The 18,919-nt window shown below is 34.5% G+C and overlaps 1 protein-coding gene across 5 annotated transcripts in view; it reads right to left on the bottom strand.

The window, feature by feature from the left end:
- Nucleotides 1-18,919, bottom strand: part of PMS1 (PMS1 homolog 1, mismatch repair system component) — a 97,435-nt gene that overhangs the window by 35,412 nt on the left and 43,104 nt on the right. For all 5 annotated transcript variants that reach the window (XM_066346397.1, XM_066346394.1, XM_066346398.1 and 2 more), the window contains 2 exons: nt 16,518-16,681; nt 1,140-1,256 (listed from right to left, as the gene is read on the bottom strand). In XM_066346397.1, coding sequence (XP_066202494.1) covers nt 1,140-1,256; nt 16,518-16,681 — 281 coding nt within the window. The remainder of the gene's footprint in view (nt 1-1,139; nt 1,257-16,517; nt 16,682-18,919) is intronic.

The following is an 18,919-nucleotide window of genomic DNA, read 5'->3' as shown; positions in this document are numbered from 1 at the left end:
CTGGTTCAAAGGATGCTGTTGGCTTTCCGCGACATTGGATGTAACAAGAGCGTTAAGATTCATTTCCTGAACAGTCACCTTGATAAGTTTCCTGAAAATCTTGGAGCTGTTAGTGATGAGCAGACTACTGCTGGAGCATCAAACGAGATTGTCCTCAACAAGTACACAAGCACAAGAGCTACAAATGCAAATATTTACCTGAATAGAATTTAAATAAGTTTTGTGCAAATTTTATGATTAAAATAAGTTTTTAATATGTTCTATTTCAAAATTGTAGACAAATTCTGATGCAATCATATATTTTAGTGTATTTACCGCATTATATAAATTATATTTTCACAAAGATGATGCCCAAGAAGACATTCTACTTCATTATGTTAAACTAAATGTTGAAAATTTTACAATAAGATAAAAACCTAAAATCTTGAATTGCAAAAAAACCTGTATCTTACAGAGAAAAACTAATGTCAGATTTGAGATCAGCACACTTGAATTAGGTAAGAACAAGTATTTTTGTGGATGCAACAAAAATTTTGTTCCCCAGTGTTTTATATATTTCAGCAATGTATACTCCATATACATTTTCAGCTTTTAGAACCAGTCTTCAAACAAAAGATTGAAGATAAAAAATAGTTACATAAGACAATAGGTTATTAAGTTTGATAACATAAAGTAGAGCTGAAATGACTTAGAGAGGAGAGGGCAAGTTAGAAGAGTAGTGGGGTTGTTAATAACCACAACCAATATTATAGGGACTCAAGATAATAGTCTGCAGCTGATAGTTCAAGAAAAGAAAGTTGAAGCATGTATTTAGAATAAAAAAAACAAAAGTAAGACTCAACTTTCTTTCATAGTAGAAAGTAAACAGATGAGATACTAAAGTGTAAGTCATTAAAAAAATAAGTGTAAGCACAATTGTTAAAATTACAAATAACAAAGAGAATGTACAAAAAAGAACTGAGGACAGAGGCTTAATATAAGCTTTGTATGTATTTTGGGTTTTACCTTATACATATTTTTGATAAAAATATTAAAAACAAGCAAAAAAGACCTCTTGCCACTCCAAATTGCCCAAAGGAAAAAAATTCAACAATTTCATTGCTAAATTAGAGCTTTTAAAGAACATTTTTCCTGTATACCTGAGATTCTTCCGAGTGGTACTGAAAGTATTCCATATTGCCCATAACAGCAGTCCCCAGAACAGACATGAGAGCCATCTTATGATCTGATGTTCGAGTTTTGTGCCAAATAACTGCCTAGTGACAAAAAGACACACATAACTTATAACACAATTTAGATTTACTATACTCAAGTATTTACACCATTTATTTATTTATTTATTTATTTATTTATATATTTAGCCTTCATCCCCAGTTTACATTTTCAGTATCATTTAGAAGAGATGCATGCAAAGTCTAACAGAGCTCTGGTTCTGAATATTAGTACAAATATTGATTGACTTACGACCTATGAAACTTAAAACCATTCGAATTTACGACCACAATCGCTAGCCACGACTGTTCCGCATCTGGCAGCGCAAGCGTTGTCCAGCTGGGCGATGACAGTGCAGACCAGCTTCTAGCAGCACTACCATCTCCGCATGCACCATTTCAACTGTTATCCCAGACTCGGTACAGTAATTTGTGTTTTGTGTCTTGGATATTTTTCATCAAACCCCTCCCAAGATGTCTACCAAGAGGAAATTGTCTTTGCAAATATTAAACCAGTTGTACTGGTAATGCAGTATTTTACTTAAACCTGACAAATGTAAAAATAAGAAACAAAATGGTATAGAGATGATACAAATGGCATAAGATGAACAAAGAAAATTATAACAATAATGAAAGAAAATTATGATAAAATATGACTTAAAGATTTTTATAACATCATTTCACAGTACTGTACATATAGCCTACTCAACTTACGACCAAATCGTGTTACGACCAGTCTGTCGGAACCAATCGTGGTTGTAAGTCGAGCACTAGCTGTAGCTATATATGTTGTAGTGTACAATCTACTTCACTTCTCTTAACCTCAGTTTTCTCTTCTCTACAAGAAGACCAGAAACATTTATCTCACAGAGCTGATGGAAGATAAAAATATATAATGGAGGCAGATACATAAACCAGTACCTGGCATATCACAGTTTCATTAAATATTTTCTCCCTCTTCTAAACTTCAGAGTACTGTATATTTAAATTGTGACCAGAAGTAAGATATTTCATTAAGGGTAGGCAGCTATGCTGTAAAATTTTGGTAAACACTCAAAATGGTATAAAAATTTGGGATAATGCATGATCTTAAAATTACCTTTGTTAATTACCTTTTCTATAGAGAGAACTTACAAAACGCCACCTGAATCTCATAAACTCAAAAGCTGAATTATGAGCTTGCAATTTTTTTCATTGCACATATGTAGTAGGATACTTTAAGAGAAGCATGGACCAAGGTTTAGCTGTGAAGAGCACATTCAGGTATGATGTATTACAATTTCTTCAATTAATAAAGTCCAATTATACTCACATCTCTTGAGAAACTATAAATACAGATACATTCATTCATTCAACAGATATTTACTTAGCATCCTCCCAATCCTGAGGAAGTGTGGAAAAGGCCTAAGAGAAAACATGAAACATAAATATCAACATTCAAAAGGCAGGCAGAGGAAGAAGACTGAAAAGGAGTGACCACAGGACAGGATAGTGCACACAACAAGGAAATTTTTAACAAGAAAGAAGTAGTCATATGTGACCAATGTCGAGAGATCAAGGTAAGAATACAGATGTGGCCAGAGTATTTAGCTATCAGGAGGAACAGACTAAAGGATACGAAAGACTTGATATGATGTGGTGACTGACTGCACATAAAGGTGAAAAAGAGAAGAATCAGGAATGTGACTGAGTCCCTGGTACCAAGAACACTATCAGGGCCCTATAAGCCCTAATTTGTTGAAGGAGTGAGGAAATAATAGTTTTTCTAGAGAAAAGTAACTCCAGTGGAGATGAAAACTAGCTTTGTTTTTAAAGATTAAGACTGCTGGTTGCCATACTATATACACATTAGTAATTATGTCTTAATTACTCTGCTTTAGTAAATCCAAAACAACCTTTCCTCTTCTTTTTAGAAAAACATAATAGTTTTATTGAGATATAATTGACAAACTATTACAATTCACACATTTTAAGTGCTCAATTCAATGGTTTTTAGTATATTTACAAAGTTGTGCAATTATCACCATTACTTAATTTTAGGACAATTTTATCACTTTGAAAAGAAATCCTATACCCATTTCAGTCACTCTCCACTTCCCCACTTTTACCCCAAATAATCACTAAGTTACTTTCTGGCTATAATTTGCCTACTTTGGGTATTTCATATAAATGGCATTATACAATAGTCTTTTGTGAGTGGCTTCTGTCACTTAGCACAATGTTCTCAAGGTTTACCTATATTGTTTAAGTACTTCATTCCTTTTCTAACGGATAAATATGAATCCATTGTATGAGTATACATTAAAATTAGATGATGGACATTTGTGTTGTTTCCATTTCTTGGCTATTATGAATGACGCTGCTAGGAATATTCATGTACAAGTTTTTGAGTGGACACGTTTTCATTTCTCTTGGGTATATGCCAAGGAGTGGAACTGGTAGGGAGTGCAATAACTACCTATTTTTTTTCAGGAACTGTCAAACTAAAATCTTTGTGCTGTGTGTTTGTATAAAAAGAAAAAGAAGTACTGGCTTCTGCTATTATGGCTGTTATTTTAAGCTAGCCAGTAGCTGGTGCTCTAAAGGAAAATATTCAAAATAATAGAAAGTAGGTAAAGTTAAGAATAATTTGCAAATAGTGGAGTGAAATGTCTCCTGATTCATACCTTCCATGTCATAAGTTACTTTTAACAAAACATAGTTGCACTATAAAAACTTATTCACAAAATGTTTACTTCTTCAAAGCTATACTAGCTGATACTGAAATACATATATAAGATATACTTAAAATAGTAAAAAAAATGTCAAGAAAACTTATGTTTCAAAATTACTGCACTGAATACAGCTATAAAACCTGTGATACTTCTAACATAAACATTATATTGTTTAGTCTTTATTAGAGTGCTGCCTCAGGTGATGCTACAGATATAAATCTTTGTTAATTAATACAAAGATACCATTTCACTGCCAGATGTGCTAAATAGACAGTATAAAGAATTGTAAAAAGATCACTTGAGAAAATGGGTTCTAAAAAAGCTATGAAACATAAGAACCATTAAATGTGAAAGAAAATGTTTAAAGTACACACCAGGAGTTCTGAAGCATAATGTCATGTCAGGCAATTACTGCATCAAAGGGGCCAATTTGGAAGCATTTTCTAAACCAGTGACAGTTGGGCTAGCAATAAATGATAAAGCAGTCTCCCCAAAAATTCAATCTTCAATATTATGCAATTAAGATTCATTTTCAAAATAAAATCCATTATTAAAGAATTAAACAACAAAATGTGGTAATTAAAAATGAAGAATCTAGAAGAAACTGAACTTTTAAATACATTTTCTACAGTAAACAGTTTTTTTAGTTTGCTTTCAACCATTCAACCAATCCTACATTATTTTCTAAAACAGATTTTATTTTCACTCCTGAAGTTTTTCATGTATTCTGTGCTTAGGCTGAAAGCTTAATATGTGCTAAAAATACACACACATGCCCCCATATGTTTTCTATTTAGGTCACACAAAGTTGGAGCATTCAGATGTGCCAAGTAAGAACCCGACTCTAGTCAGTATGATGACAGTGCAAAAAACACCTCAATCAAAAATACATTACATGCACACCATGTAGTTGATTGAAGATATATGTAAATATATTTGGCCACTGTTCCTACTTAATTGACATATATACTGATACTATTTTAAGAAAATAAAATTAGATGAGAATTCTCAATATTTAATTTAGTAAAACTGAATTGTGAAGGCAATTTGGGATAATGGGGCAAAGATGATTCTCCCATTAATATGAAATATATAGAAAGTATACATAGTGACCTAGAGTGCAGCAAAACTTTTCATGCAAATTATATGCACAGATGTACTAATTCTTCCAAGTTCTTACAAACTGATATAACTCATCTGTATCTGCTTCTATCTACTCCTAAATATGTATTTGTACTGACTCTGGATCAGAATAGAGCAGGGGCACAAAACAATAGGAAATGGCAATTTTTCCCCACACTGGTAATATGACAATGATATCAGCTGCAGAAGCTTATCACTAAGTGTTAAATGTTTTGAATTGAGTATAAAATTATATATTACTCTAGTGATTTTTAACCTTTTTCATCTCATGGCACACAAACTAATTACTAAAATTCTGTGGCACACCAAAAAATACATATTTTGCCAATCTGACAAAAAAAAAGTATAATTTTGATTCATTCATACCAGATGGCTATCTTGTGTTGGCTGTTCTTTTTTTTTACAATCTAAGAGAAAAGAGGTCAGTGCCCCAATAGGTATTACAGATTTAAAAAATTCTGTGGCACATTAGTTGAAAATCGCTGTATTCTTCCATTACAATATCAATACTATTGTAAAGAACATCACACTCTATTACGATTTGATTCTTAAGTAGTCTCAGCTTTGAAAAAAAATTCTATCTTGGTAAAATATATTCAGCACTATTCTGAAATTAAAATGTTATTTATACTTTTACTCTGCTTAAATGTTTCCTATTTTATGGAATAGAGCGTGCATAATTATTTCCCCTGAAAGTTACAAATTGTTAACTTTACCTTTTTATTGGGGGAGGAGGTTGCTTTTAAGAAGTAGGCAAATGAGAGACAAAGATGAGAGTATTTTTTTTTACTCTACCTTTTCTTACTATTTGGTTTTTAAACCATATAAAGGTATAACTTAAAAAGTAAATACATATTTAAAAACAGAGTTAATCTTTGCATAACTTGCAAAGAAAGATTGTAGATATTCATTCTTTGTGATCTTTAAAATAAGAAATTGCCAACCGCTCACCAAATCTTGTCATATATACATCAGAAATGTTTTTACTTGTCTAGACCCTGTTCTCCATGCTCTGTGCAACTACCTAGACTACTAAAACACCTTCTTCAGTTACACAACTACTAAACATAATTTGGTCCATCCTCCAACTGCCATGAGAAGTATCTTATTTTGTTAAGTTTCCTAATGAAACTCCTTATTTTCTTTCCTTTTAGTCACCTGGCAAGAAGTCTACATTCCCATGTAAGGTACACAAAGTCCTTTAGAATGTAGACCCAAGCAACTTTTCCGGCTTCATCTCATATTTTCAAACACCATTTTGAACTTTCTAGGACCTCTGAGGACTCCCTAACCTTTCATGTGCCTCTGCTCACCTAGTTTATCTCGAGAACCCATTCTAAGGCCACCTCCTCTGAAAATCCTTTTTGAACCTAACCAGAGTTTAATAACTGTCTCCAGATTACCCATATTTCTCAATATTGTTTACAGAAAACTCTTCAGATCAGCCTTTCTGAACAACTGTTTAATCTTGGAACCCTGAAGCAACCATTACTTCCTCCCATATTTAACTTTACAGAAAAGGTTATTTGCAAATCAAGCTGCTATTGCTTTTTAACAATATTTGATTTCAGCTTTACGCTTTATTCTCACTGTAAATACTTTATGAGACTTTGCTTCTCCAAACTTGCTTTTATTTCTCCCTAACTCAGTCTAAATAAAGCTACCCCAACCATCTCCTCTGCAATGCAACTCCATACTCTACATCAGGGGTCTCAAACTCGCGGCCCGCCCACCAATTTTGTGCAGCCCGCAGACTAATCCACGAAGTTTGATTAGTCTGCGGGCCACACAAAATTGGTGGGTGGGCCGCACGGCCGCGAGTTTGAGACCCCTGCTCATCTACATGATACCCTAGTTGTTCTCTTTTCAGATAAAGACCAATAATGGATAGAAAATCCAGATCAATAAGGAATCAGAAGGTTTGAATAACACTACAGACCAAATAGACCTAACAGACATACCAATCACTTCTCCCAGCAGCAAAATACACATTCTTCTCAAGCTCACATAAATCTTTCCCCAGGACGTATCATGTTAGATCACAAAACAAGTCTTAACAAATTTAAGACTGAAACATACCAAGCATTTTTTCCTGTTCACAATGGATCGGAACTAAAAATCAATAGCAGAAGGAAACTGGAAAATTCACAAAAAGTGAAAATTAACACATTTTTAAACAACCATTAGGTCAATGAAGAAATCAAAAAGGACATTAGTACATACTTTAAGATAAACAAAAATAAAAACACAATACAACAAAACTCTTGAGATGCAGCAAAAGCAGTACATAAAGAATTTCATAGTAATAAACATCTACCTCAAAAAAAGGTGTCAAATGAACAAACTCACTAACTATTCATCTTAAAGAGCTAAGCCCAAAGGTAGCAAAAGAAAGAAAATAAATAGTAGAGTGGAAATAAATACAGTAGAAACTAGAGACAGAAAAAAAATCAACAAAACTAAGAGTTGGGTTTTTTGAAATGAAACAAAATTGACAAATCCTTAGCCAAAAAAAATAAATAAATAAAAAGAGGGAGAAGACTCAAATAAAATTAGAAATGAAAGAAGAGGCCCTGGCCAGCTGGCTCAGTGGTAGAGCACTGGCTTGGTGTGTGGATGTCCTGGGTTGATTCCTGGTCAAGGCACACAGGAGAAGTGACCATCTGCATCTCCACCCCTTCCCCTTATCTCTTTTTCTCCCCCAGTCATGGCTTGATTGGTTCAAGTGCATCGGCCCCAGGAGCTGAGGACAGTTCCATGGAGCCTGTAAAAATAGCTCAATTGAGATCATAGCCCCAGATGGGTAGAGCATCAGCCCCAAATGGGAGTTGCTGGGTGCGTCCTGGTCAGGGTGCATGCGGGAGTCTGTTTATTTCCCTCCTCTCACTTGGAAAAGAAAAAAAAAACCAAAAAAAACAAAATAGAAAGAAATGAAAGAAGAGACACTATAACTAATGCCACACATATAAAAGAATCATGAGCCTATATGAACAATTATATGCCAACAAACTGGATAACCTAGAAGCAAAGGCTCAATTCCTAGAAACATATAACCTAACTAGTGTTACTGTTATAGCCGCCTATAATTCTTCCCTGTAACCACTGCCAAATTGTCAGATCTAACACATTGATCAAGTCACTTCACTACTCCCAATTTTCTATTTAAAAAAATAAATAAAAGATTAATCCAGCATTTAAAACTCTTTATAATCTAGCCTCAAATTATCTTTCAAAATTTATAGTATCTTCCTCTATTCCTTTATATAAAATACCTGCTCATCTAAATTGACTTACTGATCTGATTTTAAATGTACTCTGCACCTTTTCTGTTCACACTATTTCTCTACCTAGAGTGATCTTGATCCATTTAGCTGTATTAGCAAATTTTACTGTAACAGAAATTCCCCTATGATGCATTTACCTGGGAGAAAAAGGTCCTAGGTGAGATCACTTTTACATGTTGTTTCTACTTTTCTGAATCAATAATACCCACCTGCCAAGTGGCCAAAGACAGCCCCCCTCTTCCGTGACTTTCTAGGAGTCCTCCAAAAGGGTTCATGATCCAGCAGCAACTGCTTCACCTGGAGACTTGATGGAAATACAGAATCTCAAGCCCTCCCAGACCTACTGAATCAAAATCTGCATTTTTAACAAGATTCTCAGGTAACCTGAATGCATATTAAAGTATGTTTAAAGCACTGATATAGGATACCAAGAGAAAAAATAGACTAGAGAAATAAAGTATAAATACTAGGAAGTACTAAGGTTAGTGATCATGAATTTAATGTGATACAAGTCAGGAGAGTTGTGTGTTTTCTTCTAGCTACATTCAGCTCTACTGACTGAGGCACCAAGAAGACAAAGAGATGGATTTAACCAGGATTTGGTTAGTCAAACAAGTACAGTTAAGGGAGAAAGAAGAAAACTGAAGGACTGTTCAAGGAATGCTAATTATGGACCATGTAATTTAAGCAGGGTAAGGAGAGAACTGAAGACAACAACAAGAAGCAGTTTAAAGGCAGTAAGATCAAGGATCACAGGTATGACAGAGTCTAAGGACTGTTGCAGGGAGTAAACTGGAGAGACAGGAGGTGGTAATCAAGAGAGTAAAATACTTAACACTGAAATTATGGAAGAGGAGCAGTTTTGGGCAAGATATGGTCTACAGTTTGCCACAGGAATTAATGGCTGAGGTAAGGTAAAGAATAAATTCACTGGAGGAGAGGGGCAAAAGATTTAAGAACTAAGACTATCTAGGGGGACACTGAATTCACTGAAGTGATAGTAATCTAGGAAGTTTACAGAGCAAGATTCAAAGCTAAGTGATATTTTTAGATGCAGAGAAGGAATGGTCTGGCAGTAGCAGTGAGGCACAATGAAGTGAGAAATAGGAGTGAGAAATTAGTCATCATTTGAAAAGGCTGCAGAGAATACAAGGTTTTCAGGGAGAGGCAGATTTCCGTTAGAGCAAGGAGGTAGTCAAAGAAAAGGCTAAGGACATACGAGATTTTACTTGACTTACATTGAAACGGGACATTTTAGGAGATGGGGATGTGTGAGAGACAGAGTTAGAAAAAGCAATAATTTATATGAGTAAGAGTCCAGAGTGACGAGGCATGATTTGAGAGACCCAGGCTTCTTGTGTTGACATAAACAGGAATAAAAATGTAAGATTAGTGCTGATAGTCCCAAAGCAGTTAACAGTTTCAAGATTCTGACTTTTAGTTGCCCTGATTATAAGAGTTCTGGGAATCAGATCCGACACCTGCCGATGGGGGCATGGAAGAGAGAGGAATGGTCTTATCCTTAGAGCAAAGGCTCTCAGAACACCTTCACCATGAAGTTTTCCCTGACTGTTCAAGCCTGAAGTAAATGTTTACTCCTCTGAATTTCTATTGTATTTATCAGTATCATTCAACAACCAGTCAACAAGTTTTCGTTATTTTCACTTATTTAAATGTTCACACACTTTCACATCTACTTTCTCACTTACACTCTTTCAGAATGTAGGCCATCACATAACTGTGCCAGAGTACCCACTCAGAGTTCTGTCCCTAGCAGCTGTAAAAAAGCCAAAGGAAAATGAATGTTGCATTAAAATGAACAGATTTAGGTCATCATTTGCTATATTCAGCATTCAGTTATTGGGTATTCCATTCAAACTCCAAAATCTTGGCGGGGGGGTGTCACATGAAGATAAAATGAGAAGGAACAGGAATAAAAATACTTGCTAAAAGATGTAAGGCATGACAAAAAAGGGTTTCAGTGGTCCTCTTCACATGTAAAAATCATGGCATCCTTATTCCTTCTATTATTTTATGATTTGATATATAAATCATCTTGTTAGAACCTCTAACTGATGGAAATGTGAAATTCCAATTTTGTTAGAAAGATGTAGAATCATCTAATATATAAAATCAAAGAGTTTTAGAGTTGAAAACAGAATTAGAGATCATTTGATCAACTTTTATTGGGCTAAACTCAAAAAGCTGGATTTGTGCCGAGTTCTCTGGGTATCACTGATTAGAAGAAAAATTTACTGTGGTGAAGCAGAAAAATGTATTAGAATAAATAGTAAATATATAAAATGCATTTAGTTAGAGGAGCTGTAAAGGAATAACTATATGCTCCTATTTAACTAATTCAGTCGGAACAAAATATATTAAATTGATGGCTATTATAGACTGTATTCCTGTCAAGTATTTCCTTCCATTATGCCATCCCTGCAGAATCTTTGTATATTTCCTGACTGATTGTAATGAAGACATTCTTGGTGACTTAGATGCCAGAAAATAACATAAAATAGAATGCCTGTGGATACAAGTGAGAATATACTCTATAAAAATTTAAGAGTTCACTGGGTAATACAAAAGAATAAATCCTCAAAAAAGGATAATCATTTCATGAATTAACAGTATGAGGAAAGTTTGAAGGAGGCCAGAGTGTTCAAAACTGGTGCTTTATAAATTTATGTATTTTGATTTTAGCACTTCCTAATTCATTTAGTATTCTATTCTGTGCTATGCACTGAGTAGGCATGAAAGGGAATACAGGTTAAGATGCATCACTCCCTCCCAAAAGGTTTGTTGAAAAAGGCAGACAAAATACAAATCGTTGCCAACAAATTACAAACAACATAACAGAAATATGCAGAAAATACTATGGAAAAAAACTGAGAACTAAGTCTTGCTAGGGAATAGAGGAAGACTTCAGAGACTCCTTTTATGTTGTGCATAAGCATCAAACTCAGAAATCAACTTCACTAAAATTTGACTTATGCAATCTCTCATCTCTACTATATACAGGGTGAAACAAAAGTAGGTTTACAGTTGTTCTTATGTAAAATGATACAATAATAAAAAACTCGTTTCGCCTACTCAGAAATGTAGATCCGTTTTTGCCCCACCTTTGTAATATTTCATAGATGTTAGGTGAAAAGTAAGAATAGAAGAAACACGAGAACCATTTAAAAGATTTAGTTATAATTAATTTACAAGTAGCAAAAAAGAAAAAAAAACCAACCAACCAATCACGATTGATAATCAGCCCAAAGCTAACTTTAAAATACATCTGAAGAGACATCTGCCTTCATTAAAAAGAAACAAAAACAAAACCCACCCAAACTTTCAAGGTTGCAACTGAAAGAATAATTTCTTCATAAGGAAGAAACATTAAACCACAGTCCTAAATTGGAATTTCTCTTAGATTATATTGCCTCCACAACCCTGACTGGGAAGAGGACATGCCACTCTAACACTGGTCTAATTGTGGGAAAGAGACTTTTCCTTGATTCCTTATAACACAGCTGAAACAAAAATGGGACATTCAAACATATTAGAGAAAAAGGTTAAGAATAAAGTTAGAAAGATGCAAAGAGAATAACATGAATGTAGAGAATACAGATTATAAACTACCACTTATTTTTAATTTATAATCCAATAAGTGTGTCCCTTCTTTCTCATTCTTGGCCACTCTCCCCAATCTTTAGTCACCACCACAAAAAAGTATGCTCCTAGAGACCCAAAAACTATATCAAGAGAGGGAGCCATCACATTCATTACCAAATCTCCATGGCCAGTTTTCTGGGTTTCTGTTCACGGCTAAGGCCCTGCTTCTTCCCACTAACAGAAACTAGAGATAATTAATTCTTCATAGCTGTATCCCCATTTTTCCAAACCTCAAAAATATATAAATTGATTCCAAAAAGCCTTAATATCATGTCACATGGAGGCAGAGAATGTGGGAAGTCATTCCTTCAATTACTTCTCTTTTGTATCAGTTAAAACCTTGTATCAATGATATCCATTTCAGCTTTCGCAGTATCAGTGGGCTTCTAATTATGAAGACAAAAATTTCAATTCAAAATTTTTTTTAAAACTACAAACAATATTTTTGGCCAAAGAAAAAATTCACAAAAATCAAGAAGTATGAAGTACGAAAGTAAATCTTAACTGAAATCATACATTTAACATGTTCTGAACTAGTGATCTACAGACTCATATACATATAAAACAGTTAAGAATATGAAATTGATTTCAGATATTATCACACTGAGAAAAACTCCTAATTAAGGAAAATACTTTATAAATGAAAATATATACAGAAGAATTTCATAGGAATTAAGTTATTATAACTAAAGCTGAAAACTGTAGTGCTCATCCTAAGGAGTGGTTCTAGTAGTTCTCCAAATAATATCTACTTTAAATAAACTCACTGAATCCACTTGTAAATTATTTCTCTTTGGCTGTCTCATTATTCAGTATGCTTTCAAGGAACATGATGATGAAAGAAGAAAAATACCTCTTTCTAACATAACCATACTGGCAAGAACATCAACATTATCAGTATTCAAAGAATGTCTTGGCAGGTTAAACCTTCATAAAAAGAAGGAACACTATCTAATCCAAGATGTCAAAATAGCAATAGTACTTCTCATATTATATGTAATGTGATTGTTTGTTTCTAATGTAAAAAAGAAAATTTCAAAAAAAAAAAATGATGCCGATATTGTCATGTTTAAATTTTAAGCAAAGGCAAAAATATTCTTCAGAAAAGCACATAAAATATGACAAAAGCATACTTAAAACAAAAAGACTAAGGGCAGAACTGTATGTACTAAATGTTCAAAAAGATGTAAGAAAATGTGACAATGCTATTTTGGGAAGTTTAACAATATATTTTAAAATTTGAGGCACAACAGATTAAGAAATAAGAAAGTAGAAAACAATTTGTATTGAGAAAAACTAGAAGGTAGACGCTTGTCGTAATTTAGTCTGTGATTTCCTTGTGTAATAATAGCTAATATCTAATTTTACCATAACATTTTTGATAATCTTATATATAGTATTTTCATGGTATAACACTCTCAGCATAGTAAAGGCAAACAAGGGATTCAGGTTTGCTCAATATAAGTTCAGATACATTGCCCTTTAAAAATAATAAAATGCAGTACATTACAAGATCCTACTTTCCATTCTCAAAAGAAAATACTTATACTGATGATCTTATAGTAGCTGGGATAATATAAATTTTATAATTTAAAGCTTACGATATATATATATATATATATATATATATATATATTTGACTTTATATATTCATTCCTATTACATGAGCCAACAATCTTGTTTTATTTTTCAATTATGTTTTCTTACTCTCCTTTTCCCTTTAGTTGTACTCACTTTCATAACTATGCAGTCCCTAATATTTTAACTTTTCCATATGTTTTCTCTTCCTGATCACTGTTTCTTCTGTCTTTAATTTTTCCTTAATTGGGTAAATTCAACTTTTTTTTTGTTTGTTAATTTTATTTATTCATTTTCAGAGAGGAGAGAGAGAGGGAGAGAGAGAAACAGAGAGAGAGAAGGGGGAGGAGCTGGAAGCATCAACTCCTATATGTGCCTTGACCAGGCAAGCCCAGGGTTTTGAACCGGCGACCTCAGCATTTCCAGGTCAACGCTTTATCCACTGCACCACCACAGGTCAGGCTGGTAAATTCAACTTTTAATTACTAAATGTTATTTGGATCAAGAGGTCATAGGGTTAGGTTATTTACATGAGCAAGATCGGCCTCCATCTATCAACATTCTGAGGAATCAGAGCATGGTAGAGCTGGAAGGGATCTCAAGGTATCATTTGGTTGAGCTTTATGCCAGCAGGAACAGGTGGTTAACTACTCTATAGTTTTTCTTTCTTTTTTGTTCTTTTAGGACCTAAGATTTTTATTATAAATATTCCACCATAGCTTGGTTTAATACAAAATCTTAGTAACAAGTAAAAATATATGGAGTAGAAAGAAAACTGGATGAAAAAGGTTCTGACCTAAGCACTATTACTTACTAGAAAATATAAAATGATTCCTTTGATCACTCTGAGCTTCAAGTTCCCCATACAAATAGATAATGATGTCTAACTCTCAAAGTTATTACAAGTGCTCTGAAATCTGGAAAAAAACTATATAAATATAATACAGTATTTAAATGGGAATCCATACAGTAGAGCAGTAGTTCTCAAACTTTTTGAAGCCGGGTGCATTTAAAATCCTACAAATAATTGTAGGCGCACTATATATAAATTTCTGAGAAATATGTTATAATAATTAAGTCACACATTAAAGAAAAAAATATAAAGTCCAAGCGTGCTTTTATGATAATTAAATGAAATATGACAAAATTAAATTTATTCTGACATTAAAATACATTTTTATGTTATATTTCTTGAGTTATACTTTTTAGAATTTGTAAAAAAGGGGTTAAAAAATAAAAAAACGACAAAAACGTTATCTTTTTATATATATAGATACATTCTTAGTAAGATTTAGTAAATTCGGCAGGTCCTGGCACGAATGTGTTAAGTTTTTTCATTTGTGTGTTTATGAGGAATATGAGCCTGATGTGTCCAAGCAATTTCTTCAATGTTTGGGCATATATTTGAAAGGCAAATTCTCATTTCCTCATCAATACATTGAAGAATTCCTCTTTTTACTCTTAATTGTATTGAGTGCAGAAAACCCCCACCATATATATCATCTTAACTTTACACCAAACAAAGGACAGAAGAAATTTGCCTCCAGTCTTTTTGGGGAACATAGGGGGTAGTGTAAACAATCCAGCACCACAGCTTAACAGCCTTTTGCAACCTAATCAGGCAAGTGAGGTGGGGGGTTGGGCAGACTGTCAGCTTACAGCTAATTCCCCACACCTGTCCCCCCAAAATCTAAACCCCAAAAACCCTGCTGGTTTTTTTTTTGTGGCAGACAGGGAGAGTCAGAGAGAGGTGACAGAGAGGGACAGACAGACAGGAAGGGAGATGAGAAACATCAACTCTTTGTTGTGATTCCTTAGTTGTTCACTGATTGCTTTCTTATATGTGCCTTGGCGGGGAGGCTACAGCAGATCGTGTTACCACTTGCTCGAACCAGCGGCCTTGGGATCTAGCTGGTGAGCCTTGCTCAAACCAAATGAGCCCACGCTCAAGCTGGCGACCTCGGGGTCTCGAACCAGGGTCTTCCACATCCTGGTCTGATGCTCTATCCACTGTGCCACCACCTGGTCAGGCACCCTGTTGGTTTTTTGGTCCCAACAGGCACACATTTCTCTGGAATACCATAGGGTGCACCTGGAAATCTTCTAGGGTGCACCAGAGAACCACTTTGAGAACTACTGCAGTAGAGTATAAAGACCTGCTCTCTCTAGGCATGTTAGTTTCAAATCCCATCACAACAATTTACTAGCTATGCAACAAAGAGCAAAGTCCTGAACCTCCCTGAGTTCAGTTCAGAGGACAACTGCAAAACTGGTATGTCTACCTCATTTGATTGTTGCTGTGGATTATATAAATTTAATGCACCTACGTAGGTCCTGGCATTATTTAAGTCTTAAATACATGTTAATTCCTTATTCCCCATCAGCTCCCACAGTTCTGATGTGTGGTTCTGCTCTCTTTCCATTAACTATTTCAAGGTACACATGTGGAATGTTATGAAAAACAAAATAATCAAAAATTACATAAACCTTTCTTTCTTTCCCCTAAGATTCATCAAGAAACAAAAGTTCCTCATCAGTCCTGCTTTGAAAAATGGGAAAAACGAGGTAGAATTTATTTTAAAAAACAAACTCTTCCAAAGAAAAAAAGTTTAGACCAGATTATAAAAATTTTCACTAAACTGTGAAAAGAACAAGTCTTTATTCATCTGCATATTTAGAAAGCACTCAAACATTTCTTGGATACAAAAGTGGAATTGCTGACCTTAGATATTAAGAAATGAAAGGTTGAGTCAGATTTTATATAGATACTAGGTAACAAAGTAAACTCTATTTACTAAGATTAAAGTAAAACGTGGACAAAGTTTTGAAGAAAACTCATTACATATCTGATTTAGATAAAATACACTGTCCCTTCATTATATCATATAACAAGAACAAAAATCTTATAGAAGTACAATGCTTACCTTGTTATGTACAAATAGAATCCTTAAGTCAGGTTTAAGTATTCCATAGCTTATGAGGAGATCTAGGACCTTTTTTATTTCTTCTTTACATTTTTTAGCAGTTGAGTAGAACTGCTTTCTTACAGGTATATTCTTAAATAATTTTAAAGCCGTTACAGTTGTACCTGTTGGCAGAAAAGAGGAAAGCAAATTTAGATGCGGAAGGAACATCAGATCTTCAAATCCATATAAAACCAGTAATTCACTATCACTGAAGACCAGTCCTCCTCCAACTTTTGGAACCTAAAGACTTAACTTTGCAAGATATTCTGATTCTGTGCTAGACTCTTCTATTTGTTACAGTACTGATCTGCTCAGTATAATCTCTTTTATGTCGTCTAAACAAGAATCTTATTTTTCCCACTGTAGACACATTCTCTGGCTCAGTATAATGTAGTATCTTAATTCTGCTGGTATTTCAACCACTTGGGGATAATTCTTATTCTACACTTTAAAATATAATATATAGGTGGCTACATAGCCCATGAGATAACCTCAGTTATTCCATTAAAAATTCTTATGTGAGGCCCTCACCGGTTATCTCAGTGGTAGAGCATCAGCCCGGCGTGTGGAAGTCCTAGGTTCGATTCCCGGCCAGGGCACACAGGAGAAGCATCCAACTGCTTCTTCCCCGTCCCCCTCTCCTTTCTCTCTGTCTCTAACTTCCCCTCCCGTAGCCAAGGCTCCACTGGAGCAAAGTTGGCCAGGGCACTGAGGATATGACTCTGTGGCCTCTGCCTCAGGTGCTAGATTGGCTCTGGTTGCAAAGAAGCAAAGGTCCAGATGGGCCGAGCATCGCCCCCTAGTAGGTCTGCCGGGTGGATCCCGGTCAGGCTCATGTGGGAGTCTGTTCCTGCCTCCCCACTTCTCACTTCAGAAAAAAAACAAAACAAAAAACTTACCTGAAATACTTAACTGACCATAATTTACCCTCATTTTCTGAACAATAAATATTCAAAACTGAGTATTTTTTTAAACTGTGAATTTAACTAAAAGGTTGAATAAAGGTATAAAAATTATATTGCTCAAATACCAAGTTGATTCGATTTTATTTAAAAAAAAAAAAAAACAACACTAAATTTGGACCATCTTTTCCTCCAAATGTTTTAGCATAACAGTTGTTTAAAAAGTTCTTGTCTGTTAATTCAAATATCTGGGTCATCTATGAATTTGCTTTTATCAACTATTTTTTTTCTTGATTATGAATCCCATTTTCCTTTTTTCAGATCTCTCAATATTCTTACTTTTGCCAGACACTGTGCATAAAAGAATAATATATAATGAAGTGGATAATATCCCCCTCCCCCCGAAGGCACTTCATTTCCTCTGTTAAGCAGCTAGTGTGAAGAGTGGATCTCTTCAACATGCATATTCAGGAAGTTTTCTGTGCTGGAGACAAGTTGCCCCTATGTTTAGCTCCTGTTCACTTCCAGTTTCAAATGTCTTGAGGATGGATAAACGTCTCTTTCTCTAGCAAGGCTTTGGGACCTAAGCACCACAAGACTTTAAGATCTTTCTCTCTCTAGCTCAGTTCCAACTTTCTTCATCACTTGCTTACTCAGTAAAAGTCCTGGTAAGATTTGGCATTTGTGGTAAACTAGCTCTTTGTTTGAGGATCCCATCTTCCAATCTGTATGTCAACTTGTACGTTGCTATTGACTGTTCAGCTGATTTCTCCTAAGGCTATAAAAGATCCCATGGCTATAGCAGGCTTGTTATTTTGCCTGCTAGGCCTGCAGACTCAGTTAATGTTCCCAGGGATGCAAGTTGCCACCAGTCTCTTCTTATCTAGGAAGGGGTCATCTTTCTCTTGAACTTAATTCATTTAAATTTCTTTGTGACACAGTTCTTAAATGGGTTTTAAAAAATAAAGTTTAAAAAATTCTGTGTTTTTCTCCTGGTTACACAGAAAGCAGTAGTCTCTTGAAATCCACATCCATCATTTTCTCTTGCTGAACAGATATACTCCCATCCCTTCTGAACTACCATTTTTAAACTCAAATGTTCTTCTGAAAAAATCTGCTAACTTTCCTCTTGGCAGCTACAAGCCGTTTTTTACTGTAATTACTTATGTTCTCCACTAGCCTCTGACAAATATAATGGAATATACTATAACTGTGAACAGATGTGAAGGAAGGCAGAGAGAAATCAGTATAGCAAAATATAAATGTGTTCGTGAAAGGAAAAAGTGTATGTTGATCTAAAAAATATTATCAAAGACCACACTATACCCAGTCCATATATTAATTTGTAAATAATTGCTTTAGCAGCTAAAAATATTCTTTCAGAGTAAAATGTAAATTCCAATAAGTCAAGAACTATATGTTGGAATAAAACTTAATGATGGAAAATTTTGCTGATTC

The sequence above is a fragment of the Saccopteryx leptura genome, chromosome 7, assembly GCF_036850995.1.
Source record: "Saccopteryx leptura isolate mSacLep1 chromosome 7, mSacLep1_pri_phased_curated, whole genome shotgun sequence".
In the NCBI taxonomy this organism is placed as follows: domain Eukaryota; kingdom Metazoa; phylum Chordata; class Mammalia; order Chiroptera; family Emballonuridae; genus Saccopteryx; species Saccopteryx leptura.
Note: the sequence above shows the minus strand (reverse complement) of the source record. Positions and strands in the feature narration are given on the sequence as shown.